The 27,123-nt window shown below is 45.1% G+C and overlaps 1 protein-coding gene across 2 annotated transcripts in view; it reads right to left on the reverse strand.

Annotated features, from left to right (window-relative positions):
- The window catches only part of LOC126353835 (ecdysone receptor), a 1,466,551-nt gene that overhangs the window by 516,367 nt on the left and 923,061 nt on the right, over window positions 1–27,123 (reverse strand). For both annotated transcript variants that reach the window (XM_050002968.1, XM_050002967.1), the window contains exon 3: window positions 8,693–9,189. In XM_050002968.1, the coding sequence (XP_049858925.1) occupies window positions 8,693–9,116 (424 nt within the window). In that variant the 5' untranslated portion in view covers window positions 9,117–9,189. The remainder of the gene's footprint in view (window positions 1–8,692; window positions 9,190–27,123) is intronic.

Here is a 27,123-nt window from a genome sequence, read left to right on the forward strand (position 1 = left end):
TGTACAGACAAAATTGCGGACTTCTTCAACCAAGATCTGTGCCAAGTTACCAGCCGTTGAGAAAAATTTGTCACATTGAAGGAAAGCGTCACAATCAGTAAGTGTCAGGGTCATAGACTGATTTTTTAAAAATTTTTTTGAGGTGATAATTATGAGGGACGTCCCGTAAGTAATGCAACACATTTTTTTTCTGAAAGCAGGATGAGCTACCAAACCTTGTTTTTCAACATCTTCTCCGTTCAATGTGACAGCCTCACGCCACCTTGCTGACAAGGCCGCCACCTTACTGGGATGGCCTGTATGCCCGCGTCGTACCACTGGTCGACTTCGAAGTCAACGTCTTGCTGCATCAATAAGCTCCCCATCATCCAGTACTGCTTCCCGCAGAGTAGATCCTGGGCCAAAAGGACGAAAGTCGGAAGGTGTGAGAACCGGACTGTAGGGTGGATGACGAAGAACAGTCCAATGAAGTTTTGTGAACTCCTCTCAGGTGGCCAGACTTGTGTACACCATGCGTAGTCATGGTGAATGCGCTGAAGTTCTTTCTTTACTTTCCTGAGGGTAGGACAACATCCTTCACTGTCGATCGTTGCATGATGAAGAAGGTCATCAAACATAATAGCCCCTTCAGGGTCCCAGAAGGTCATCCCCACGACTTTACCGGTTGAGGGTGCAGCTTTGAACTTTTCCTTCGGAGGGGAGGCAGTGAGTGCCACTCCACAGATTACCGTTTTGTTTCCGGTTCTATGTGCTGAACCCATTTTTCAACGACTGTAACGATTTTCGAACAAAAAATTTCACGATCAGCCACGTAACGTGCAAGGGATTTCTCACAGACTGTCCTTCATTTCTCTTTATGGTCTTACGTTAGGCAGCGAGAACCCCAGCAGGCACACACCTTTCGAGTACCCCCAACTGGTGGCCAAGTGTTTCAGCACCACCAACAGAGACGTCCAGTTATGCAGGGGGGAGTTTTATTGTGATTCGTCGATCACCTAGAACGAGAGTGTCCTCACGTTCCAGCACTGCAGCAGTCACAGCTGCGTGCGACTGGACTGGCCAGCACGCGGGAGATCGGACGGGTTTGCGCGACGTTGGTGCGATGATGACATACGGCTCGCCCAACGACTCGTCGTGCTTTTGTTCACTGCCAGATCCGCGAAGACACTCTGCAAGCACCTATGAATATCGACAATACTGTAGTTTTCCGTCAAAAGAAACTCAACAGTAGCTCTCTGCTTGCAACGCAGCTCTGCTATAGACGCCATTTTGAAGGTTACGCATAGTGCCGCCACCTATCGCAGCTTCACGAAACTACAGGAGCTGAAGTGACAATATTCTTCAATGTTCCACAACAATTTCCGCTTCTTTTTTTTTTTTCAATTGAAATTGCCTGAGAGAAAAATGTGCTGCTCTACTTACTGAACGCCTCACGTAAAGCTTCACGAGCGCCATTCTTATAACGGCACGGTTACCCAGACTCGGTTGCGAACATCGCGGCGGAAGTAAGACAGAAGAGAGACTGGACGGTGTGGTTTAATATCTCGTCGACGATAAGATCATCAGAGATGCACAACGAGTTCAGACAGGACAAGTATGGCGAAGGTAATCGTTTTCGAGAAAAGCATCCCGGTCCCGGCATCGATTTCGGAAAACCGCAGGAAGCCTAACTAGAGACAGCTAAGTAGGTTTCCAACTCTGCTGTTCCCGAATGTGAGTTTAGCGTGGTGAACACTAGCTCGACCGATCGGTGACGGCGCTCTGCACGGAAGAGCCAGCTAGAGCACCAGACAGACATTCGACGTATTTGGCCGGAAAAGAGATCAATCGTGATGGTGTACAATCGGTGGCACTTAGAGGGGTTCAATGCCCTTTGTTGAGTCCCAGGCCGTTCTGCAGTGGCCTTGTGATATTACAAGCGTCTTGCTTGATGTATTTCTAATTCATGCTTCAACGGTGAACTCTCAGTAGGTAGAGCGAGTAATGCACCAGTGTAGAATCTAGGGTTGTGGGGAGGAGGTGGATATTTGGCAGCCGATTTCCCATTCCAGTATTTACCTTACAACCAAGGGAACCAAGACCACCAATATACGCTGCAAGCCATTAAAGTACATGGGACAGTAGTCAATTGAACAACATGTTACCTCGGAATCTGGTTCACAAATATGAATAATATCAATGGCACATGCAATTTGTATTTAACAATAGACGATTTTTTATCGCAAATGCCTATAAAAGAATTTGTTTTGTGTATTTTAAATTCAGACAATTTTTTCACACAACATGGCATTAGCGTAATAGTTGAACTCGCTGTAGCTATTTGGAACAGATGATTCATCAACTTGAAAAATCCATCGACATTTGGAAAATATCACAGAAAATAGAACCTGACCTAGATGACATACAGACATAAAAGAGATAATTACAAATTCAAGTTATAAATTTACGTACTCGCCAAACGTTCACGGTATGAAATGTAAGGGGCCTGGTGTTTTTAATGTGAACAAAGTGCTTGTAACTATGTACTTCTTTCTTCTTTTTTTTAGCCTGTATCTCATATCTTCAAGTAGTCAGTATTTTAGTTATTGGGTTTGACAATCTTAATGATAGAAGGAGGTCAGATGCCTTTCATGCCGCCATCCTCACCGCTCACGAAAGAGTTTCTGTACCCCATCTGTCTGCGCCAAGCGTTATCCCAGACAGATCTTGTCACTACTGCCGGACATGAGTACCAGGTCGGTATTCATCTAGTCAGATGTAGAAAACCGCCTAAAAACCCTATCCAGGCAGGCCGGCACACCTCCTAAGGGAGGTTTGGATCCCGGGCCAGCGCAGCACCCCATTCCTGGAAGGAGAGCGCTAGCGCGCGTGGCTACCTGGTGGTGTTTTCCAGCTGTGTGATAATATTCGAAGTTTTAAAATGTCTCTAATAAAGGCTGTGAATATGTATGTATTCCTCTGCAGAAAAGGAACATAATATTAACATTGATTACTAGCTGAGTACCAGGTGTTGCCCGGAATTCTATTAGTCAGTCTCCCCCCCCCCCCCCCTGTCTATCTCGTCTTCCCCCCTTTCCGTATCAATCTCCTCCTCCACCTCTCTGTGTGCCGTACAATGAAATAACTTCGTAAATACATTCAGCGCCATATGTAGATAATGTCTCCTAAATGTGTTGCGAAAAAAGTATCACAGAAGTGATAAATTCAAACGTCATGCACGATGTGGCAGTTTTCCAGTCATCTCAGTCATTATGACGTCATTTCTCCTGAACTAAATAGTTTTGCAGGTACATCCAGAGGTATATGTGAAGACTGTATGTAAAAATGTCGCGAATACAGCCACAGTGAAGAAGTGATAAATTGAAACGTCACGTCTTACGGGAGAATGAACAGCGAAAATGTAGTAAGTGACAGACTTTCTTCTTTTCACCATTATGTGGGGGTGTTGGGGAGAAAGAGTTTCGTACACGTTTGAAATGTAAAGTTTGTTGCAAGCCACTAAGCGATGTCGTTCCCAAATACTGCATGAATAAAATCTGGGTGTTCGGCGTCCTTGTCTACGCTTGTTTCTCGTCCCCACCCTTACTCCTTTGATAGGTTGGATATTCTTACCCGCACAGCGGTTCATTCCAGACAGTAAGTGATATGTGCACAAAGTTTGGTTGAAATCGGTCCAGTGGTTTCGGAGGAGATGGTGGACATACATAATTCATTCATTCATATATACATACGAGTAAAAAAGGACTATTCGAGAAACTGGAGGCAAAGGAAAAGAAGATTTTGAGAAACATCTTAGGTCCTATCAAAGAGTATGGGGAATATAGAAGGCATCATAATCATGAATCGTATTCTCACACAGTGAAGATAACCGATACCATCCGGAAAAGAAAGATTATGTTTTATGGACATATGACCCGAATGAGCCCTGGAAGACTCGCCAATCGTATGATCACCTACTTTCAGGAGAAGAAATCAAAATGGGCCTGGTTCACAGAGGTAGAGAAAGATCTTAACGAAATGGGGGTCACCCATGATGACATCCCACTCAAGGAGAAACTTACGGCTTGGCAGTGTTTCCAAGAAAAGCCAAAAGTAAAAACAGGAAAGGATTGGACCCAGGAGAGGAAGGAGGAAAACCGAAACGAATGCGGGAGCACTGGGCAAACATCAGAACACGTAAAGCAAAACAGTTGAAATAATGTGGTCCAAAGATGGTCTATAGAATGAATGAATGAATGAACAATAATAATAAGAGACCCGTCTCCACGTGCTTTCGTAACTGTAATCAGCTGGCCTGTGTCTCCTCAATGGGAGATAGCGGGTAAGTGGCCATTCAAGACTCACCGTAACAAATCTGTTGGTGAGACACAATAATAAAGCAGGAAGGGTGAAAAAAGAGGAAAAATCCTCTTTTCTCAAAACAAAGCGGTACATTTTATAGGAAGTCTATTTAACTCGGCAACAAACTCGTGGCCCACTGCCCATCAGGAACAAGGCAGTGGCCTCTTGGCTACATCGGGAACGCTTGCCGGAGGGCCCTCTAAACTGCAAAGAACGGCGAGTCTCGGGAACTTTTCTTATCTGTAGCCACTAAGTCGGCTCGCGGCCGCCGAGCTAACGGCTCAGATGCGTAACGCCGGCGAAGTTGCGCTCCGCGGAGTTAATCCAGCAATCAATCTCTGGATGTGCGAAAATGTGAAAACTTGGCGCGGTTGAAAATTAGATAGAAGTAGCAATCCGGTTAGACGCGACGCGAGATTGGATTAACTCGGCAGCAATTGCGTGGCGTTATTCGGGGCGAGCCATCAGCTACACTCGCAGCCGCCATGGTAAACTTGAGGCCGCGCGCTGTGGATTTAGGCGGCCATAACGCAGCGACCGCCGCCAGCTGAGTGATTCACGAGCGCTGCCCTGCAACACTCGCCACCACGCACGGCCCCGTTCCTCATATATTAGAGCCGGACTCTGGCTTCGCCAACATGCACTTGGCACAGAATTATCAAGAAAAGGAGAAACAAGAAAGCGTCGCATTTGTCACTTGCCCACAGCTTAAACGAAGATAATTACAGAGTCACAACAGGCTCTTTACTGTCGCCAAAATGCTTTAACACTTTTGTTTGTTCTCTTCTGGCATTATTGCTAAAAATACTCTGTATCCGCTTTTGATGAAGATCAAAATGTGGGAGGAATAGAGCAGCGGTCACAAATGGATGGGGAGAAGGGATGGAACACTCGTCGACGACGAGGTCATTTGACACTCGGCCGTATGCTTTACAAAGGAACCATCCCAGCACTTACATTCAGAAATTAAGGGAAACTTCAATCTGGATGGTGGAACAGGGATTTGATCCATCATCCTCCGGAAACCAGTAAAATCTTTTTAACAATGCGCCATTTGGGTGACTGGGATACGTGTGAAGAGGAAAAAGATTAAGATAATCAGAGAGGCTAAGTACCTCCAAACCAGAATTACAGTGCTCTTTGCTTTTCTGATTCCACACTGGTCATGGGCTTCAATTCCTCTTTCATTTTTTGTATATTGTGATGCCAAAAATTCGAAATTGAAGAGAAATAGTACCAGAATTCCACATGCGACGCGACACACTCTGTGTGATGTAAACGGTGTGTTTTTATAAAACTGAATCTATAAACATTGTCCTGAAACTGTAAATCAGTGAAATCTGTGCCCAGGAAAGGTTCAGGCAATGTCGACTAATCCTCCTGCCCGATATACCCAGCTTTCCCGGCAAGTAGAACATAGGGCCTGCTTTAAAATACGCAAAAAATAAAATATAGTCCATGCCTGCGGATGTTTGGTTCAGGCATGCCTTGACACATACGGACCGTTTCCGGTGGACGCGACTCTAAGGGGTGCAGGTAGGCCGTCACTTAACTACCATGAAAATTTCACATATTATTTTAGCGCGTTCATTTCATTTTGCGCATTTTTCATATAACATTACAAAAGGTCCCTAGGAACTATCAACATAGGTCGCAAAATCCTTGTTTATAATTTACGACAAACATTACGCGTAGCGACCTCCAATCATCACACTTGCATATTTATTTACATCCTTCTTTACAAATGGTCTTGGTATCTGGTTTTAGTTTGTCTAATTGTCTATTTTTCTGGATTTTGTTTATGTCATAGTAGATTGTTTTGTTTTGACTGATGTGAGGTGGGAGCATTCATCACCATCTTATTGGTTCCTATTTCTTCCCAAAATGTCTTACCGGACAAAATGGGGATGCTGTTTCTCAGAGATGAGGTGCTTCATATACTTGATAACGTACTTCAAATGTCCGTCAACGGATGTTCACGATGGTGCTTCACCTCACTTTAATGGTTCGCTGGAATATCGACAACCAGTTTCAAAATCGATCGATTCGTCGAGGGGGACCCATTGCATGATCTGACAGATCCCCAGATTTGAATCAATCGGATTTTTATCTCTGAGGAAATTTGAAATTCTTGGTGTGTTCAATTCCTGTGCCTATTGTCGATGTTCTGAGGGAGCGTAAAAACAATGAGATTTGACTAAATACGACGCACTCTAGGAATTTTCAGCAGAGTACGGCAAAGCAGGGAATGCAAGCCCAGAGCATGGATCGAAACAGGAGGTCCCTTCGGGGAATATTTGTAAACATACATTTTAAATGTATGACATGTAATACAGTCATGTAACTCGCTAACAAATGACTTTCGGACACACATTCGTGTGGAGGTTTTGTAATATTTTCGTATCACGAAAACAGCCCTTCCTTTATGGACAGAGATTTGTAAACATCCTATACACACAGGCTATTTCAGAAGGAATAACAAATGTTTAGGAAGTGCAAGTTTAGATTAGTTAGAATCAACCTTTCATATAAAATGGTTGTTATTGGCTGCAGAGATGAGTTTTCATTTCGCGTGCTGACACTCCATTTGCTATGCGTTTATTTATCGAGAGTCATTTTTTTTAAGCCCACGTTGTGAAGTTGCGCCTGAGCTAGCATAGCTGAATTTTTCAAATGCGACTGCGATTTCTGCTCTGTCGTTTAAACACACCGTACGTATTTACAAATGCTGTATGTTCACAATACGGTATTTCTGTACGGGTATTATAACCGAAATGCTGATGCTATTTGTAGAGAAAACGTAGACGATTTCCTAAGGCAAATTGTCAAACAGAAGAGTGTTTATTCGTGTTTTCACTAAACTGCGCCAGACCGCTGCAGTGCCCGACAGTCATTTACTGAAAGTGCAAATGAAGAGAGTGTGATTCATGTAGAAGACGTTACTCAGGTGAACAACGTAGTCCATCAACAGGCACACGCAGAAACTCTACACTTATCGCTATCCCACATAGAAGAATACGGTGGACATTACGTATGCACGGCCTGTATGCTTACTGCTTACATCAGTTTCAAACTCTTTGAGGAAATGAGAGTAGACGGTTGGAATTTTGCCGCTGGATACTTGCAAATCGCAGGGCACCCCGTTAATACTGTTTGCTGAAGGAGCAACTCACAATCGTGACGGTATGAATAATACTCGTAACTCACATCGACGGTCCGACGAAGATCCACCGCCCTTTGTCGAGACGCATTTGCAAGAACGCTTGTTTGTAAAAGTGTCGTGAGGTATGATGGACAATCAGCTGGTTGGGCCTGTTGTATTATCGCATCGCCTTACACGGCTCCGTCGTTTAGACATTTTCTAAACCGAGTACCCAGCATCATTGGATGAGGTTGTTTTCTCTACAAGAATGGATGTGTTCTTTCAGCAGGACGGCGACTTTTCAAATCTTAGTCGTCACGTGATACGTCACCGTAACCTAACATTCCCCCGGTAGAGATGGTCACGGCTCTTGGTGACCTTACCCCTCAAGATTTTTGCCTGTGGGGATGGATTAAAGGCGAAGTCCACACAGAAATAGTAAACATAAGAGACAAACTGATTGTGAGGATTATAAATAGTGCCAGTCTCATAAAAGAGCACTAAGAGGGGAGGAAAGGAGCTACAGAGGAGTCAGCAAACGAAGATGTTTGTCAATTCGCAGCGCTATGGAAATGGGCGACCACCTGTTCCCTGCTGTACCACGTAATTCACCTGTTTCTTCAAACTTCCTGATCATATTCTATAGCTCATCTACTGACATGGGGCCTCTTCACAGCTGTTTCTGTGGGCGATATTTCCGCAATGCAGTGCTGTTATTGCTGCTGTTCCGACAAAATAACTTTACCAGCAATCTACTGCTTTTCTTCTCAATAACCGTTGCGTTTCGTACAGGAAACCTCAACCTTCTTAGCTCTTTACAGCAACAGTCACTTGTCAAATGAAATCGACATGTGTCACCAAGCAGCAAACAGGATAGTGACATCAAATCAGGGAACATGTCAGAATTGGAGAAATGGCAAAGGAATTCTCCTTTATCAAAGATACCGTTTTTGCAGTTTCACATTATAACTACTAACAGCCCTACATTTTCACCTACTGGCAGAAAGAGATTTTTTTTCCGAGCGTACTCCGGAAGCACAACTTCCTGTGATGTATACAGTCCACACTGCAGCACTTGGAACGTCAGTTTAATTATAACTAGCCGACTTCAACGTGGGATGACTACAAAGAAATTCCTTCCTCCTCGACAGATATAAAACATAAAAGCACTGAAAGCGGTCTGGTGTGGGTGCAGAGTGCAGTACTCACCGATTTTGCCGCCCGGACTGTAGGGGTCGTAGCTGCCGCCAGAGGAGAGGGGCGAGGCGTAGCCGTTGGGGAGCGCGGCGGGCGCGCCCGCGGAGGCGGCGCCGCCGAACAGGGGGTGCGGGGGCGGCGAGGGCGCCGCGTTGCTGCCGGGCGACGACAGCCAGTCGCTGTCGAGGCGCGCCCGCTTGGCCGGCCCCGGGCCCGGGCCGGGCCCCGCGCCCGGCGAGCTGATGGCGGCGAACAGCGAGCCCGCCTCCCGCGGCTCCGTCTTGACGACGAGCGCGTCCGACACGGAGGCGGGCGACGCGTGGCCCGGCAGCGCGCCCACCGCCGCCGCCGCCGCCGCCGCCGCCGCCGCCGACGCCGAGGCCGACGCCGAGGGCAGCGCGCCGTCCGGGCCCGCCGCCCCGCGGAACAGCTCCATCGCTAGCGCGCGATCTCGCTCAGGCGCCGTCCTGCGCCCGCCATGGTTACCGCGCCGCGCTCATGCCATGCGCCTGCAACACCGAGAACATCGCCACCTGTTACTACCGGCCACCTGCTCTCTCGACTTGAAAGCGACAGTAAATTCGCTACGACGTCGGCGGCGCCAAATTTAGTATTTCTTAACTGCACATTTAAATGCGTGCAAGCTCTTGACAGCACAAGACAAAGTTGAGACCTGTAGTGATGGCCATTTCATTGACATAATGATTCGCAGTGGGCCATGCGCACAGCCGAGTGTTCACGAAGTGTAGAGGCCTGTGAGAACTACGGGCCCTAGAACGGACCAGTGACGTCACACTAGTAGGCTTGTCCGTCACACTTCGCGAACGCTCGGAACCGTGCAAGGCACACTGGAAATCGACATCTCAGTGACACAGTACCCACTAAAAATCTTAACTTTGTCTTGTGTTATCGAGAGCTCGCATGCATTTAAACGCGCAGTTAAGAATTATTAAACTCGTCTGAACTATTTACTTGTTCTCCGCCGGAGACGGATGCTGGCGCTCGTAAGATCAGTATCGTTACGCGCTGTCGCTCGAGGCGACTACACTGACGTCACAAGGTCGCTGCGTATTTCACGTCGCCCCCCGGCGCGATTCTGTAGCCTCCGCAACGCAAAGCAACAAGAAGCCAGTGTCGTATTAAAATCTACATCAGCGATTCCAAACGGGGGGGGGGGGGGGGGGGGGCAGGTGAGCGTGATAACACTAAATGGGAGATGCGAGCTTATTGAAAAGAAAAAAATATCAATTCATAAATCGATTAATTTACTAAGAGAAAACTAGGCCAATTAGATTCTGAAATAAAAAAAAATTAAAATTCACATGTACACTGATATAGTGCACTTACAGATAGGCTTCTATCAGAAGTACACAATGCACTTAATAATTAAATTATCAGTAAGAAAAACTTAACTCCCCCCCGAACAGCCCACGAAGGCCCAACGGTACCGACCGGCCGCCGTGTCCTCCTCAGCCCACAGGCGTCATTGGATGCGGATATGGACGAGCATGTGGTCAGCACACCGCTCTCCCAGCCGTATATCAGTTTACGAGACCGGAGCCGCTACTTCTCAATCAAGGAGCTGCTCTGTTAGCCTCACAAGGGCGCCAACAGCGCTCGGCAGACTGGATGGTCACCCATCCCAGCCCGACAGCGCTTAATTTCGGTGATGTGAATGGAACCGGTGTTACCACTGCAGCAAGCTCTTTGGCGTAAATTATCAGTACTAAACTAAAAAAAAAAAAGTTTTGCAATTATTAGTGACTCCCTTGTGCCTGGCTTGCAGAGCAAAGATTTTCCAAGGAGGGTTTAATATTAGACATACACACTCTGAGTTGTTTTTCTATGACCAGCAGAGATCTATATTTTGTTTCCAAGGCAGCCAATGGAGAAAATCCGCTTTAGCAAAGGTAGTATGTTGGAAATGAGAGCCGCGCAGGATTAGCCGAGCGGTCTTGGGCGCTACAGTCATGGACTGTGCGGCTGGTCCCGGGGGAGGTTCGAGTCCTCCCTCAGGCATGGGTGTGCGTGTTTGTCCTAAGGGTAATTTAGGTTAAGTAGTGTGTAAGCTTAGGGACTGATGACCTTAGCAGTTAAGTCCCATAAGATTTCTCACACACTTGAACATTTTTGAAAATGAGCATAAGATATGAAATGCTCTTGTTTTCAGTGTGGGAAACTCATCAATCCACCCCTCACCGTATGATTGTGTGTGTGTGTGTGTGTGTGTGTGTGTGTGTGTGTGTGAGTGAGTGAGTGTGCTGAAGCTATAGAGCTTCAAACCTTACCAATCACCAAAAATAAGTATATTTACTGCTATTTAAAAAAAAATGGTTCAAATGGCTCTGAGCACTATGCGACTTAACTTCTGAGGTCATCAGTCGCCTAGAACTTAGATCTAATTAAACCTAACTAACCTAAGGACATCACACACATCCATGCCCGAGGCAGGATTCGAGCCTGCGACCGTAGCGGTCGCTCGGCTCCAGACTGTAGCGCCTAGAACCGCACGGCCACTCTGGCCGGCACTGCTATTTCGCAACACCATATATACAGTTATAGTATGAGAGAAAAGAGGGAGCATGATGAAAATTACGACTGAAAATTGGGTCGTGAATGCTGAAAGGCTGAGGAGGAACGCTTGTACGCTTGTCGACATGCTTACAACATAGCCTCAGTTGCCGGTTTGTTCTTGAGCTATGGTATGCGACTGGACTATGTTCGGCGCTTGGCTGTATTTCGAATACCAGTACAACAGACTTCCCCTTTTCCATGGGCTAGCAGTATTTCGTATTGTTCACTCTTTGGGTATCCGCAGCCAGTCCGAAAGTCTGTGCGCCAACCTCTCAACCTAAACTGAATTTGGAACTACTGTTTGTGTTCAAATTAAGTGATCGGAAGCACCGTCCCAATACCTCATTTCTCTCATATCTGTTAAGCGAACATATATGACATGCATCGTTCCCTAGCCTGCACAGTAGTGTGGTTGTACCTATTCCAATCCTCATGCGGTGAGACACTTCAGTGTGGTGCAGGATATTTTTTGGATATGTCTGCGGAAATTGCCCTCGAAAGTTTCATGTTAATAAAAGGACGAGCGGTCAACCAAATAGGATTTTCAAAACAATGTTTCCGAGGTTTTAGAAAACGAATGTGTATTACCAGTTGTGACTTACGGAACCGAAACCATTGGCTTTTATGCACAAACCATTCAAAAAATTAGGGCAGTTCGGCGAGGTATCCATCGTATGCTAGGAGTTCCTAGGAAAGGTAGGAGGAGGGAGGGAGATGTACCGCGTAAGTTCTTTGATGCCTTCAGGAGACAGGAGAAAGAAAAAAACAGTCGACGGCCTAACAGATGGGGGCTACATGACATTAGATGTTCAGCAGCAACGTGATCGCGTGTGTCTGAAGATTGTAATGCCTGGAAAATTCTATAGAATTTCACCCGTAAGTTATGTCAAATAGCTTACGGACGAACATTGACGAGTATTCCATCCAGGGGACGGCACCGAGAGGAAAATTTTTACCACCTGAAGAGGAGAGGGGTCGAAGACACCAATAAAAAGATTATTTCCTGAGACGAAGGCCAGTCATTCTGTGAACACATCCCTGTTTGCCTATAATGCTAAATATCGAATACTTTCCTCGATTGCACCCTGAAAGTCGACTGTGGAATGAAGCTAGGCGCTTTGCGGACTCATTCTGGTCCCAGAGCGAAGGCGAAAGAGTTTTTTGTGTTGCTTTTAGCTGAGGTGATGTTCCTAGCAGCGCTAGCTGGTCGTTAAATTGCAGGGCTAACCACTTGTTGATGCAGGTTTTTGGTATGGACGTAGCAAGCTGATTAAAGTGACAATAAGTTGTGTAGTTTCTTTAGGTAGTATCGTGTTTGTATTTGTGTCACTATGGTCTCTAGCCTGCTCTGAGATTTAATCCACCGCATACACGCATGTTCTTTTGTAGAGGAAGGTTGGTCTGCGTGGAATCAGCAACAGATGCCAAATCATTAATACAGCAGTAGACAGTAATTAACTCTGTATCACGGGACATAGCGAGAGCATATAATGAATTTAAGAGCAGAAAATATGGTCACTGGTACGATAGGAAAATGTTTACACTGGGTCCGTGAGATCATCACATCTAGGTCAATGTTGCGCGTCAACTGGCCCCAGGACAGAAGCAGCATCACCACCATCACTAAACGTTTGTCACTGACTACGGCTTGGAAAGGTATACGTCAAATTGTCTGATGACTAGTTTGTAGAGTCACTTGCATTTCGTCTAACTACTTGAATGTATTGAACATGCAACATAGTGAGATTACGCGTTAACTATTTCATAAAAGGACTGTGGCTGAGAACTAAAACACGTTAATATCTTTTGAAGCACAGGCACAAGATATCTGACTTTTCCAAAACGCTTATGAAACCTAGTCTGCAAATAAACTGACTTTTCAGTGAGGTCACTATTCCATAATTTTTTATAGGGTAGTCACAGTTCAAGGACGGATGCGAATATATTTAAATGCCTTGCACACTGACCATCAGTGACCCATGCCAATAGATGATAATTCAGTAATTACTTGCCTTTTAAGTGGCTCATTGACAACGGCCTCCAGTGGTAAATGACTCACCGGAAAATGACCATTAAAGCTACTGACAAGAATAATATACAGAAGAATGGAAAAGAAAATTGAGAATGTATTAGATAACGGGTCAATTTGGCTTTAGGAAAAGTAAAGGCGCCAGAAGGACAATTCTGACGTTGCGGTGGATAAGCGAAGAAAGACTAAAGAAAAAGCGAGACACTTTCATAGGATTTGCCGACGTGGAAAAAGCGTTCGACAACGTAAAATTGTGCAAGATGTTCGAAATACTCAGAAAAATAGGGTAAGCTATAGGGAGCGACGGATAATATACAATACGTACAAGAACCAAGAGGGAATAATAAGAGTGGACAACCGAGAAAGACGTTCTCCGATTAAAAATGGTGTAAGACACGGATGTAGTCTTTCACCCTTAATGTTCAAGCTTTACATCCAAGATGCTATAATGGAAACAACAAAAAGATTCAGGAGTGGAATTAAAATTCAAGGTGAAAAGATATCGATGATACGATGCACTGATGACACTGCTATCCTGAGTGAAAGTGAAGAAGAATTACATGATCTACTGAATGGAATGAGCAGTCTAAAAAGTACAGAATATGGGTTGAGAGTAAATCGAAGAAATACAAAAATACTGAGAAGTAGCAGAAATGAGAAGAGCGAGAAATTTAACATCAGTGTCGATGTTCACGGAGTAGATGAAACTAGGAATTCTACGACCTAGGTAGCAAAATAACCAATGACGGACAGAGCAAGGAAGACGTCAAAAGTAAAGTAGCACTGGAAAAAAGGGACTTCTTGGCCAAGAAAAGTCTATTAGTGTCAAACATAGGCCTTAATTTGAGGAAGAAATTTCTGAGTACGTAGTTTTGGAGCACAGAATTGTATGGTAGTGAAAAATTGTCTGTGGGGAAACTCGACCAAAAGAGATTCGAAGCCTCTGAGATGTGGTGCTACAGACGAATGTTGAAAATTAGGTGGATTGGTAAGGTAAGAAATGAGAAGGTTCTTCGCAGAATCGGAGAGGAAAGGAATATGTGGAAAACACTGACAAGGTGAAGGAATAGTATGACAGGACATCTATTAAGACATCAGGAAATTTCTTCATAGTACTAGAAGGAGCCATAGCGGGTAAAAACTGTAGAGGAAGATAGAGAATGTAAATACATCCAGCAAATAACTGGAAATGAGCGTTTGGCGTCATTGGCCGGGAGGCTCCTAACGGGAGAGGTCCTACCGCCTTGGTGCAGGTCTTATTACATTCGATGCCAAATTGGGCGACCTGCGCGTAGGATAAGGATGAAATGATGATTAACACAACACAACACCCCGTCCCTCAGTGGAGAAAATCCGGGAATCGAACCCGGGCCCTTTAGGACTGCAGTCCGTCACGCTGAACATTCAGCTATCGGGGCAGACAGCAAATAACTGAGGACGTAGGTTGCAAATGTTACTCTGAGGTGAAGAGGTTGGCACAGGAGAGGAATTAATGGCGGGCCGCATCAAACCAGTCACAAGACTGATGGAAAAAAAAGACACGAATGCAGTGATAACAAGAAATGGCGATGTTTTCGATTAAATGTTTACCGAACACATGCAAACTCTTAAGTCGGTATTACCGATCTGCCGATCATTCAACTATCATTCATACCGTCAGTCCATGTGTTGGGGGATACGGCTCCTTGTGAAGCACAAATATATCCTATCGCGAATCTTTGGGGAAACCGCTGGCACCGGCTGGATGAGGCAGAAATCAAGCTGTCTACAAAAGCAATAGCAAAGAATAAAATAATGATACGTGTCGTGTTAGAATAGAGACAAAAGTCTCCATTCCTGTCCTCTAACGCCTTCCTTCTAGATAGTGTCCTGCTGAAATCATCTCGTCAGTTCGTCTGCTGTGGAGAAGACAGAAATCACAAAAACATGCACACGCAGACCAATGGACAACATTGTCCCCAACAATAAAAATAGGCTCAATCCCCCGGTTCCGATCAAGGTTTTTCGAAAGGTTTCCCTTTGGCAGTAGACGAATGCCAAAACCTGAAAACCCCTCGAAAATTTTCCCGCTACGGAACATTCTGCTCCATTGCACCATCCCTGCCTATTGGGATACTGGATGGAAAGAATAAAGTTCTACAGCAGCCTGTCCAAATCTTATGCGTAGGGAATGAAAAAAACAAGAGTTCATATGCTACCAAACAACGTTGTGGACAGATTCTTTCCTGCGTACAGCACTCTATGCCCATGGTTTTCGTAACAGTATCTCCAAATATCCCTCCCTTAATCAGTAAAAATCCAACTGAAAGCATACCCAGTGACAATCAATTTAATGTAATTCATTACGTGTCATGCGCACACAAGTATGCATGGAAGAGGTGGAAGAAGTTTCAAACTAAATCATAAATCGTGAAGACGTATAAAAGAAACTGCATAACTCGCTGCGACAGGTTATAAAATATCTCGTCTGAACTAAGCGGTTTCCTGCGCAAGTGGAAAACCGCCGCGTCGCTATGACGCACTTGCTTGGAACAGGAATTCTCTGGCTTCCGCCATAACCTGCCTCAACTAATACATACCGAGAAGAGTGGCGAGCGCGGCCGACCTTTATACGAGATGCTACGCGGTAGGATTGTTTTCCAAGGAAATCCCAACGTGTGAACCTGCTGTTGGCAGTCCTGACTCAGTAAACTCTTGGTGAATCTATGTCTCACATCCGGAAACAGTGGCAAAACACGCAACCTCGACAGGAAGCCGGCTCGTTATGCGTCAGAGTCACCATGATGGCGGAAGTTTCAACGGAAGAACACGGAAAAAATAAAATCTCTAATGTTCTAATATTTCCTATTAGGTATCTCGGGTGTAGCTGAAATAAATGGAAGCTATGCTTTCTTCTTTATGGCAGTGGTAGTTGCATTTGTTTTCTACTCCGTCAGGAGTATAAGAAGCCAGACAAGTGTCTTTCTGGTATCAGCGCCTATTATCTGTTTTTAATTACACCGCTATCACTTGGTTAATACCCTAATAACAAAACGAAACAAAAATGTTCTGCAGTTACGACCTACCACAACATGTAGTTACTACACTCCTGGAAATTGAAATAAGAACACCGTGAATTCATTGTCCCAGGAAGGGGAAACTTTATTGACACATTCGTGGGGTCAGATACATCACATGATCACATTGACAGAACCACAGGCACATAGACACAGGCAACAGAGCATGCACAATGTCGGCACTAGTACAGTGTATATCCGCCTTTCGCAGCGATGCAGGCTGCTATTCTCCCATGGAGACGATCGTAGAGATGCTGGATGTAGTCCTGTGGAACGGCTCGCCATGCCATTTCCACCTGGCGCCTCAGTTGGACCAGCGTTCGTGCTGGACGTCCAGACCGCGTGAGACGACGCTTCATCCAGTCCCAAACATGCTCAATGGGGGTCAGATCCGGAGATGTTGCTGGCCAGGGTAGTTGACTTACACCTTCTAGAGCACGTTGGGTGGCACGGGATACATGCGGACGTGCATTGTCCTGTTGGAACAGCAAGTTCCCTTGCCGGTCTAGCAATGGTAGAACGATGGGTTCGATGACGGTTTGGATGTACCGTGCACTATTCAGTGTCCCCTCGACGATCACCAGAGGTGTACGGCCAGTGTAGGAGATCGCTCCCCACTCCATGATGCCGGGTGTTGGCCCTGTGTGCCTCGGTCGTATGCAGTCCTGATTGTGGCGCTCACCTGCACGGCGCCAAACACGCATACGACCATCATTGGCACCAAAGCAGAAGCGACTCTCATCGCTGAAGACGACACGTCTCCATTCGTCCCTCCATTCACGCCTGTCGCGACACCACTGGAGGCGGGCTGCACGACGTTGGGGCGTGAGCGGAAGACGGCCTAACGGTGTGCGGGACCGTAGCCCAGCTTCATGGAGACGGTTGCGAATGGTCCTCGCCGATACCCCAGGAGCAACAGTGTCCCTAATTTGCTGGGAAGTGGCGGTGCGGTCCCCTACGGCACTGCGTAGGATCCTACGGTCTTGGCGTGCATCCGTGCGTCGCTGCGGTCCGGTCCCAGGTCGACGGGCACTTGCACCTTCCGTCGACCCCTGGCGACAACATCGATGTACTGTGGAGACCTCACGCCCCACGTGTTGAGCAATTCGGCGGTACGTCCACCCGGCCTCCCGCATGCCCACTATACGCCCTCGCTCAAAGTCCGTCAACTGCACATACGGTTCACGTCCACGCTGTCGCGGCATGCTACCAGTGTTAAAGACTGCGATGGAGCTCCGTATGCCACGGCAAACTGGCTGACACTGACGGCGGCGGTGCACAAATGCTGCGCAGCTAGCGCCATTCGACGGCCAACACCGCGGTTCCTGGTGTGTCCGCTGGCCCGTGCGTGTGATCATTGCTTGTACAGCCCTCTCGCAGTGTCCGGGGCAAGTATTGTGGGTCTGACACACCGGTGTCAATGTGTTCTTTTTTCCATTTCCAGGAGTGTATAAGTAGCAATATCAGTGACCTTGCTGCAACAGCAAACTACATGGGGAATAAATCACTGTTCTCAAGCATGACGGTCAGTTTGAACAACACCGTTCTAAGCTTGGTATGGTGCTACTGGGAGCGGACTGCTCTTGCCGTACTGTGACTTTTCAGCAGACTGACCCAGCCAGTTACAGTGGAACCAACAGTTCGACGTGGGCTCCAAAGCACGACGCAGTTTTGACAGTTCCGCATTAATAACACATTAGCAGTGGTTGAAACAAGTGCAAGTAACATAAAAAATCTGCGTCCGACTGATTCGAACCCTGGGTCTTTCGATTTGAAATCCAGTAACTACCCACACAATTGCCAGGCCTTTTCTGGTCTTTGTATAGGACTCACGACGTGAACCTTCAACTCAGTGCAAAAAAGATTTCGCGCATACCAGTTGGAAGAATAACTGTTAAAAACGTTAGTACATTGCGCAACACAATTAAGGAATCACTTTCTTAAAATCCCTTAATTGTCTTCCATTCTGATGCAGAAGTTTGAAACTTGGCTCAGCAGTGGACCGTGAAGGGCGGAGCCCTGCGACGTCAGCCTCGAGCTCGACGACGCTTCAAAATGCAAGGTGTCGTCACATGCGGAAAAAAGGCCAAAGCCCGCAAAGTTCGTTTGTGGTGTGCAGTCGGTTAATGAGGTCACACTGGCACCAAACTGCACCACAATTCTGCCAAATGCCACTGTAGGATTGTCACATAATTTGGAGTTCGTCACAGCCCCTCGTACTACTCTCTCTTCGAGCTCTCGGCGTCCCTGCAGGCAGGCAACCCCTCAACACGTTGCTGTTCCATCGCCTACTTGGAGGCGTGCAGTACTGGAGCGGTATCGAAGTATTTCCCTGCCCAAAGGCGTACAGAGGTCAAAGAGGCGGTAGTCTCTGTACAGGTACATTTTTAACGTACTCAACAAATGTGCGCGGATGACACGGAGAGTGTTGCCAAAACGGTGTCTGAGGTGTGTCAGTCTCGCAGAACATGCCACAGAAGGACGCGAAACAGAAGGGCTGAAAAATGTTGAAACGTTCTTTGGATCACGTTCAGATTTCGCAGAATGGCTTTCAACAGTCCTTAGTAGGCCACCCCTGTGCACCATAGCAAAAGTTGTGGTCTCGCTGCACTCCAGAAGGGTATGCTCACGTTCAAAGTGAATGCAGCTGCACAATTTAAAGGCTTGCAACGTCTAAAGGTGCGATTCCGAACGCGGCGACAGCGACCGACCGCGGCTGCAGAAGACAGATGGCGAAGCTGCCGCCTGCAGTCGGTGCGTTGCGGAACGCAGCGACACACAAGCTATGCAGTTGCCGGGAACAACTCCGCGAGGCGAGATGTCGGTTAACACCACCGCTGTTATTGCGCTGTTGTTGGAAGAGGAAGACGATGACATTTTATTGTTGCATTCCAGGAAAAGATGAAAGCTGGTAATGCCTTTATATAAAAGTAGAACTGCACACAGCACAGGAGCTACTGTCGTTTAAATGAAAGACAGTTTAATTTCATGCTCAGTTTGATTAAAGATGGCATAATGCCACAGTGCCTAAGAAACGCAATAAGTACAGAAGAAAAATTGTACTTGACGCTGAGGTAAGCCCACGAAATGTTATACGTTGTTAGATTGTGCTGCAGTTCCAGGACTTTGTGAGTGAGTTGTGGAGGTTGAAGGGCTGCTGTTATCACTTGTCTGATGTGTGTTGCACTGTGCAGCCATTATTTCATTATCAGAAACGATCATACTAGTTTTTCTTTTGACTTCTGCCTTATAAACTGGAGGTAAACTCCTTACAACTGTGCTGATGTGACGGAAAAATAAGTCAATATCATCTTCTTTGTGTTCCATAAACGTTTTTAGTAAATTTTGCCTAATTTCGTCCCTTTCTTTCCACATTTTTAATATTGTATCATCACTACTACGAACTTTACTGCGTTTTCTTTTCCGTGCTGGCACATAACGTTCATCATCTGTTAGCACAGATGTTTCACCACTATTTCCTGTTGTATGTGTTTCTGCCGTGTCTTCTTCCTGTGATGCCGAAAGGTCCAGTTGACTAGTTCGATCTCCACTGTCTTCTTGGCTTTCTTGTATTGTTGTCTGTGATGATGTCAATGTAATATTTGTTCTTCCAGATCTGTGTTGTGCAACACTGTCAAGGAACAATAGCTGTTTCTGTCTTTTGTTTATGAATTTTTTGAGGCAGCAGAGCCCGTTCCTAAACGGTGTGGGTGTGTCGCGCGGTCTGGGGGCGCCTCCCCCCCCCCCCCCCCTCCCTCCTTGGAGGCTCGAGTCCTCCCTCGCGCATGGGTGTGTGTGTTGTCCTTAGCGTAAGTTAGTTTAAGTTAGATCAAGTAGTGCGTAAGCCTAGGGACCGACGACCTCAGCAGTTTGGTCCCGTAAGACCTTACCACAGGTTTCCTATTTTCTAAGGGTGTCAGCAGTGCCAAAGATTGTCAAGCGCGTCAACCTATTCTACATTTAAATGGATACTCTGCAAATCACATTTAAGTGCCTGGCAGACGGTCCATCGAACCACCTTCACAATTCTTTATTATACCAATCTCGTATAGCGCGCGGGAAGAATGAACACCTCTTTCTTTCCGTACGAGCTTTGATTTCCCTTATTTTATCTTTGTGATCGTTCCTCCCTATGTAAGTCGATGTCAAAAAAATATTTTCGCATTCGGAGGAGAAAGTTGGTGATTGGAATTTCGTGAAAAGATCCCGTCGCAACGAAAAACGGCTTTCTTTAAATGATGTCCGTCCCAAATTCTGTATCATTTCTGTGACACTCTCTCCACTAATTTCGCGATAATAAAAAACTTGCTGCCTTTCTTTGAACTTTTTCGATGTACTCAGTCAGTCCTACCTGGTAAGGACCCCACACCGCGCACCATTATTCTAAAAGAGGACGGACAAGCGTAGTGTAGGCAGTCTCCTTAGTAGGTTTGTTACATTTTCTAAGTGTCCTGCCAATGAAACGCAGTCTTTGGTTAGCCTTACCCACAACATTTTCTATGTGTTCCTTCCAATTTAAATTGTTCATAATTGTAATTCCTAGGTATTTAGTTGAATTTACGGCTTTAGATTAGAACGATTTATCGTGTATCCGAAGTTTAACGCGTTCTTTTTAACACTCATGTGGATGGCCTCACACTTTTAGTTATTTAAGGTCAACTGCCACTTTTCGCACTATTTCGATATTTCTTCTAAATCATTTTGCAGTTTTCTTTTGATCTTTTGATGACTTTAGTAGTCGATAAACGACAGCGTCATCTGCAAATTATCGAAGACGGCTGCTCAGATTGTCTCCCAAATCGTTTATACAGATAAGGAACAGCAGAGGTCCTATAACACTACCTGTGAAATGTCGTTCTGGACCGCGGAATGAGGGAGAATCAACACCTCGAGGGAAGGCGTGGTTTCACTGACGACCTTCATGTCACCCTCTGAGGCCTTTCGTGCCCATTCTGAACGGCAGTGTGATTCAAGTGTTTTTAATTAGCGAGCCATCAGAAAACCCCGTGATTTCAATGCCTTACGGAAGAATTTTGTTTTGGTCAGTTTTCTGCTTACACTGGGCGCGAATTCTTTGTCTTTTGAAAGCAAAGCATTCAAAAACTCGAAGAACGGTTTGAAAGACATAATAACTTACTACGTCTTGGTTCGTCGAAATTGGGATTCCCTTGCCTCTCAGCTCAAGCAGAAAATTAATAAGGGCAAGCAACAGTTAGCGCAAAATCCGAACCACAGCACAAAATAGAATTATTCGCATTTCCACAGTGCCTCCAGAATGGACAGTCATGTTTTCAGGTAGAAAATAATGTTATTACAACCCGAGACCCACGTGCTAGCTGTAACGTGCTAGTCGGCCTACGGAGGTCACCGGACGACGTCCACTTCTTTTGCATAAATGATTTGCTAAGATATTATGCCATCGAAATACGAAAGTGTGTACAGATATTTGACTTGAATATTTTCCAATAAGTACTAATTTTCATGAAAGATTGCATTAAGATGAAAACAGTTGTGATCCGATGAGGCACGTAAGTAAGGACTTTGCTTAGCTTGAATGACTGCTGCGAATTACTCTGAGCCGTTAACAGCATACCTTGTTGTCGGAGTAAAGAACTTGCAGACGTCTTCGCGCGACGTTGTAGAGTTCTTCGCGCGACGAGAGAGCAGTTTGAATGCGTCCTTGCTGTCAGCAAGAACATGCAGAAGGAACCGGGAAACTGCCACCGACGGACAGTAGGCGTGACTTACGAACTGGACGCGGTCCCAGTCTGCCACTGGCGCGCCTCAAAAACAACCAAACAGAAAGAGAAACGCACGGTAAACTGAAACATTTGCATACTTGGTTGCTGCACACCGAAGCACTGCGCAGTATGCACCAAGAAATGTCGCAGGGCATGACGAACGGATTTAGGTTTTCGGCAATGCTTCGTGCATTTCTCAGGTTATGAGTATTTGGTGTCCGCATCGGCAACGGTAATAGTAGCCGAGCGTGCCCATATCACGGCATAGGGAGATGGTAACACAGCGGAAAATGTTTCCTCTCTGAAATCTGTTGGCGCTGAACAGAGTACAGGACAAGAATGGCTGGCACAACCTCGGTAAATTGACAGTGAATGACGTCAAGTATATTCCAGTGTCGTGCGACGTGTCCTAGCAGTGACAGTGAATTTTTACTCGCATTGTCTGCAGTTCCAGTTTTGCGCAGATAACGCAGTGACCGCAATTACTCGTCCGATAAGCGTCGCAGGAACAATTCGTTGAGTTCTTTTAATCTCTGTGGCGACTACCCGTGCCACTGCCAGCCGGTTTACTTTGTAGGAAAACAGGAATCTGCACTTCGCTCTCTCTGTAGACATGCATAATTATAAGCCAGGGACGAAACATCATTGAGCCCGAGACCGAGGTGAGTACTGAGGCATGACTGAATTTTATAGCATTACATGAAATGTAGATTTAGTGGCTTAGACAGTATTTTTAACATAGCACCTGTCAGCCTAAACATAAAGGGAGATGAAAATCTAATAGCTGTGTATGATTGGAATGCAATTGAAGGGGAAGGAGTAGAAGAAAAGGTTACAGGAGAATATGGGATTGCGACAAGGAGTGAGACAGGAGAAAGACTGACTTCAGTAACAAATTTTAGCTCTTAACAGTGAATACTCTTTTCAAGATTCACAATAGGAGGACGTATACTTGAAAAATGCAGGGTGACAAGGGAAGATTTCAGTTAGATTACATCGTGGTCAGAGATTCCGAAATCAGATATTGGATCGTAAGGCGTACCTACGAGCAGATGTAGACTCAGATAAGAATGTAATAGAGATGAAGATTAGGCTGAAGTTCAATAGATTAGTTAGAAAGAATCAATACACAAGGAAGTGGGATACGGATGTATTAAGGAATGAGAGATATGCTTGAAGTTCTCTTAAGGCTATGGATACAACGATAAGGAATAGCTCAGTAGGCAGTACAGCTGAAGAGAAATGTATGTATGTAAAAGAGGCAACCACCCAAGTTGGAAACAAAAACATAGGTGCAAAGAAGATCACTGCGAAGAAACCATGGGTTAGGAAAGAAATACATCAGACGATCTGTGAAAGAATGAAGTACAGAAATGTTCAGGGAAATTCAGGAATAAAGAGATACAAGTCGATGAGGATTAAATAAATACGAAGTGCACGGAAGCTAAGACGAAATGGTTGTATGGAAAATGTGAAGAAATCGAAAAAGAAATGATTGTCGAAAGGACTGACTCAGCATACAAGAAAGACAAAACAAATTCCTGCGAAATTGAAAGCATGGGTGGTAACATTAAGAGTGCAACGAAAATTCCACTGTTAAATGCAGAGGAGACAGCGGAAAAGTGGAAAGAGTACACTGAAGGCCTCTATGACGGGAAAGATTTATCTGATGTGATAGAAAAAGAAACAAGAGTCGATTTATATGAGATAGGGAATCCAGTATTAGAATAAGAATTTAAGAGAGCTTTGGAAAACTTAAGATCAAATGTTCAAATGTGTGTGAAATCTTATGGGACTTAACTGCTAAGGTCATCAGTCCTTAAGCTTACACACTACTTAACCTAAATTATCCTAAGGACAAACACACACACCCATGCCAGAGGGAGGACTCGAACCTCCGCTGGGACGAGCCGCACAGTCCATGACTGCAGCACCTAAGACCGCTCGGCTAATCCCGCGCGGCGACTTAAGATCAAATAAGGCAAATGAATAGATAACATGTCATCAGAATTCCAAAAATCATTGGGAGAAGTGGCAACAAAACGACTATTAACGTTGGTGTGTAGAATGTACGAGTCTGGCGACATACCATCTGACTTTCGTACAAATATAATCCACACTATTCCGAAGACTGCAAGAGCTGACAGGTGCGAGAGTTATCGCACGATCAGCTTAACAGCTCATGCATCCAAGGTGCTGACAAGAATAAGATACAGAAGAGTGGAAAGGAAAATTATGGATGTGTTAGATGGTGATGCGTTTGGTTTTAGGAAAGGTAAAGGCGTCAGAGAGGAAATTCTGACATTGCGGTTGATAAAGGAAGCAAGACTACAAAAAAACCAAGAGATGTCAACCTGGAAAAAGCGTTCGACAATGTAAAATCGTGCAAGATGTCAGAAATTCTGAGATAAATAGGGGTAGGCTATAAGGAGATACTGGCAATATACATTATGTACAAGAGCCAAGAGGGAATAATAAGAGTGGACGACCAAGAACGAACTGCTCGGATTAAAAAGCGTGTAAGACAGGGATGTAGTCTTTCGCAATTACTTTTCAATCTGTACATCGAATAAGTTATGATGGAAATAAAATAAAGATTCAGGAGTGGAATTAAAATTCAAGGTGAAAGGATATCAGTGATAAGATGCACTGATGACACTGCTATCCTGAGTGAAAGTGAAGAGGAATTACATGATCTGCTGAATGGAATGAATAGTCTAATAAGTACAGAATATGGATTGAGAGTAAATCGAAGAAAGACAAAAGGACTGAGAAGTAGCGGAACTGAGAACAGCGAGAAACTTAACATCACGATTGATGGTCACGAATCAGATGAAGATATGGATTTCTGCTACCTAAGCAACAAAATAACTCATGACGGGCGGAGCAAGAAGGACATCAAAAGCAGACTAGTACTGGGAAATAGGGCATTCCTGGTCAAGAGAAGTCTACTAGTATCAAACACAGGCCTTAATGTGAGGATATCATAGTTAAACACGGACGGAGGGAAAACCCGAACAGAAGGGAATCGAAGAATTTGAGATGCCGTATGTTGGAAATTATCTGGACTTACAAAGTAAGGAATTAGGAGGTTGTGTAGAATCGCAGAGGAGCGGAATATGCGGAAAACACTGACAAGGAGAGATCGGTTAAGTCATCAGGGAATGACTTCCATGGTACTTGAGGGAGCTGGAGAAGGCCAAAACTTTAGAAGGAGATTGGAATCCATCCGTCAAATAACTGAGGAGTAGGTTGCGAGTGTTCCTCTGAGATGAAGAGGTTGGGACAGGAGAGGAATTCGCGGTGGGCCGCATCAAACCAGTTAGAAGACTGATGAAAAAAAAAAAAAAAATTGCAGTGACAACGGGAAATGGCGATGTTCCCGGTTAAATATTTACAAATATTTACGAAACACCTGCAAAATCTTAAGTCGGTACTATCAATATGCCGATCATTCATACCGTAATGACTAAAGACAAAAAATCTCCATATAAACTGACGAATTTCGCTATGTAGTTACATGAGTAATTTTAAAGACTTATTTTAAATTTAGTTCTTTACATACCGCATTTATTCAGAATTATGATATCTGACACTGCAGAATGAACTTCATGTGTGGCCATGTCATATTAAACTACATCTCTAAGATGTTCGGAAAGATAAAAAAAAATGTGCACCTATGTGACGTGCAATTGCAGAACGGATAAATCACATTTGCTAGAATTCAAACTTTAAAAATGTTCTTCCTGGATTTTTTCGGCAAGTTTCTCACTGTTTCTCAACAACTTTTTTGCGAATATCGAAACTTCACAGCTAACCTCCTCACAACAGGAACATGCATTTCGCATCGCGTGCCCCAAGACGCATTAAAATGATTTGCACCTGAAGATGGCCTCAAAAGATCCGAACTGCCTCGTGTGATTTAATGAAACATGAAAAAAAAACTTACCTGAAGGGTTTATTATTCATACTTACTGCCAACTGAGTAGGTGCAATCACAAAGTATCAAGAAGTAGATGAACAGAATGATGAATGCAGGCCACAGGAATATACTAGCTGGTTAAGTACGCTATACTGTGTGTTAATGGTTTCTCACTGTGCTCAATGTCAGCCATACTATGCATCTTCGATATGACTCGTATTCTGTAATACGAAACCTGGACTATAAGACCAAAAAATATGTTTTTTCGTCGATGACATGTTACAGACAGAACAGAAGAGTATTTTAACATTTCAATATGCACTTGAAAATGGTTACAAAGCCGAAACTATTATTGTGTAATATGAATGAACAATTAACATTCAAATGGCGAAAGTTTCTTTCATAAGAAATATCTATGCAATGTTAAACATGTGTTACACTGCTTTTGAACGTGCAAGTAATAACAGAAAAAGAAGTAGCAATTGCTCATTGCAAAAGAGCTACTATGAATAGGGACTTACTCCAGAGACACAAAGAAACATATCCAAAGGGATTCATTGGAATCGAGACTAACCCAAAAAATGGGATCTCTAATCCACGATGAAACGTTCGGCACAGACTTCGATCGCCACCGATTCAGGTGCAGCGGATAAAAAGAGAGTAAGAAAGGGAAAGGAAGCCATTCCACAAAGCGCTCATGCGTGTCGGCGGCCTTGAAGTGGGGCCAAATGGCGACGGTGGCGCCGCGCCTCGTGGACGCGGGAAGCTCACGGAATGCTTCTGCACATCACTTCAGTTCTCCTCTGAAAGGCCGTTTCATAGCCAAGGAAAACTTCCGCAAGCATCCAGCCACCATCGCACCGACCATTCTAGGCTCACTGTCATGCCAGTTGATCTCAATATGCATTAATACGTTCGACTGCACAGGTCCTGAATCGTTTGTGTTGTTCGTGCACGTGAATAAGCAGCGTTGTTGTTGTTGTTGTGGTCTTCAGTCCTGAGACTGGTTTGATGCAGCTCTCCATGCTACTCTATCCTGTGCAAGCTTCTTCATCTCCCAGTACCTACTGCAACCTACATCCTTCTGAATCTGCTTAGTGTACTCATCTCTCGGTCTCCCT

The sequence above is a fragment of the Schistocerca gregaria genome, chromosome 3 (genome assembly GCF_023897955.1).
Source record: "Schistocerca gregaria isolate iqSchGreg1 chromosome 3, iqSchGreg1.2, whole genome shotgun sequence".
Classification (NCBI taxonomy): Eukaryota; Metazoa; Arthropoda; class Insecta; order Orthoptera; family Acrididae; genus Schistocerca; species Schistocerca gregaria.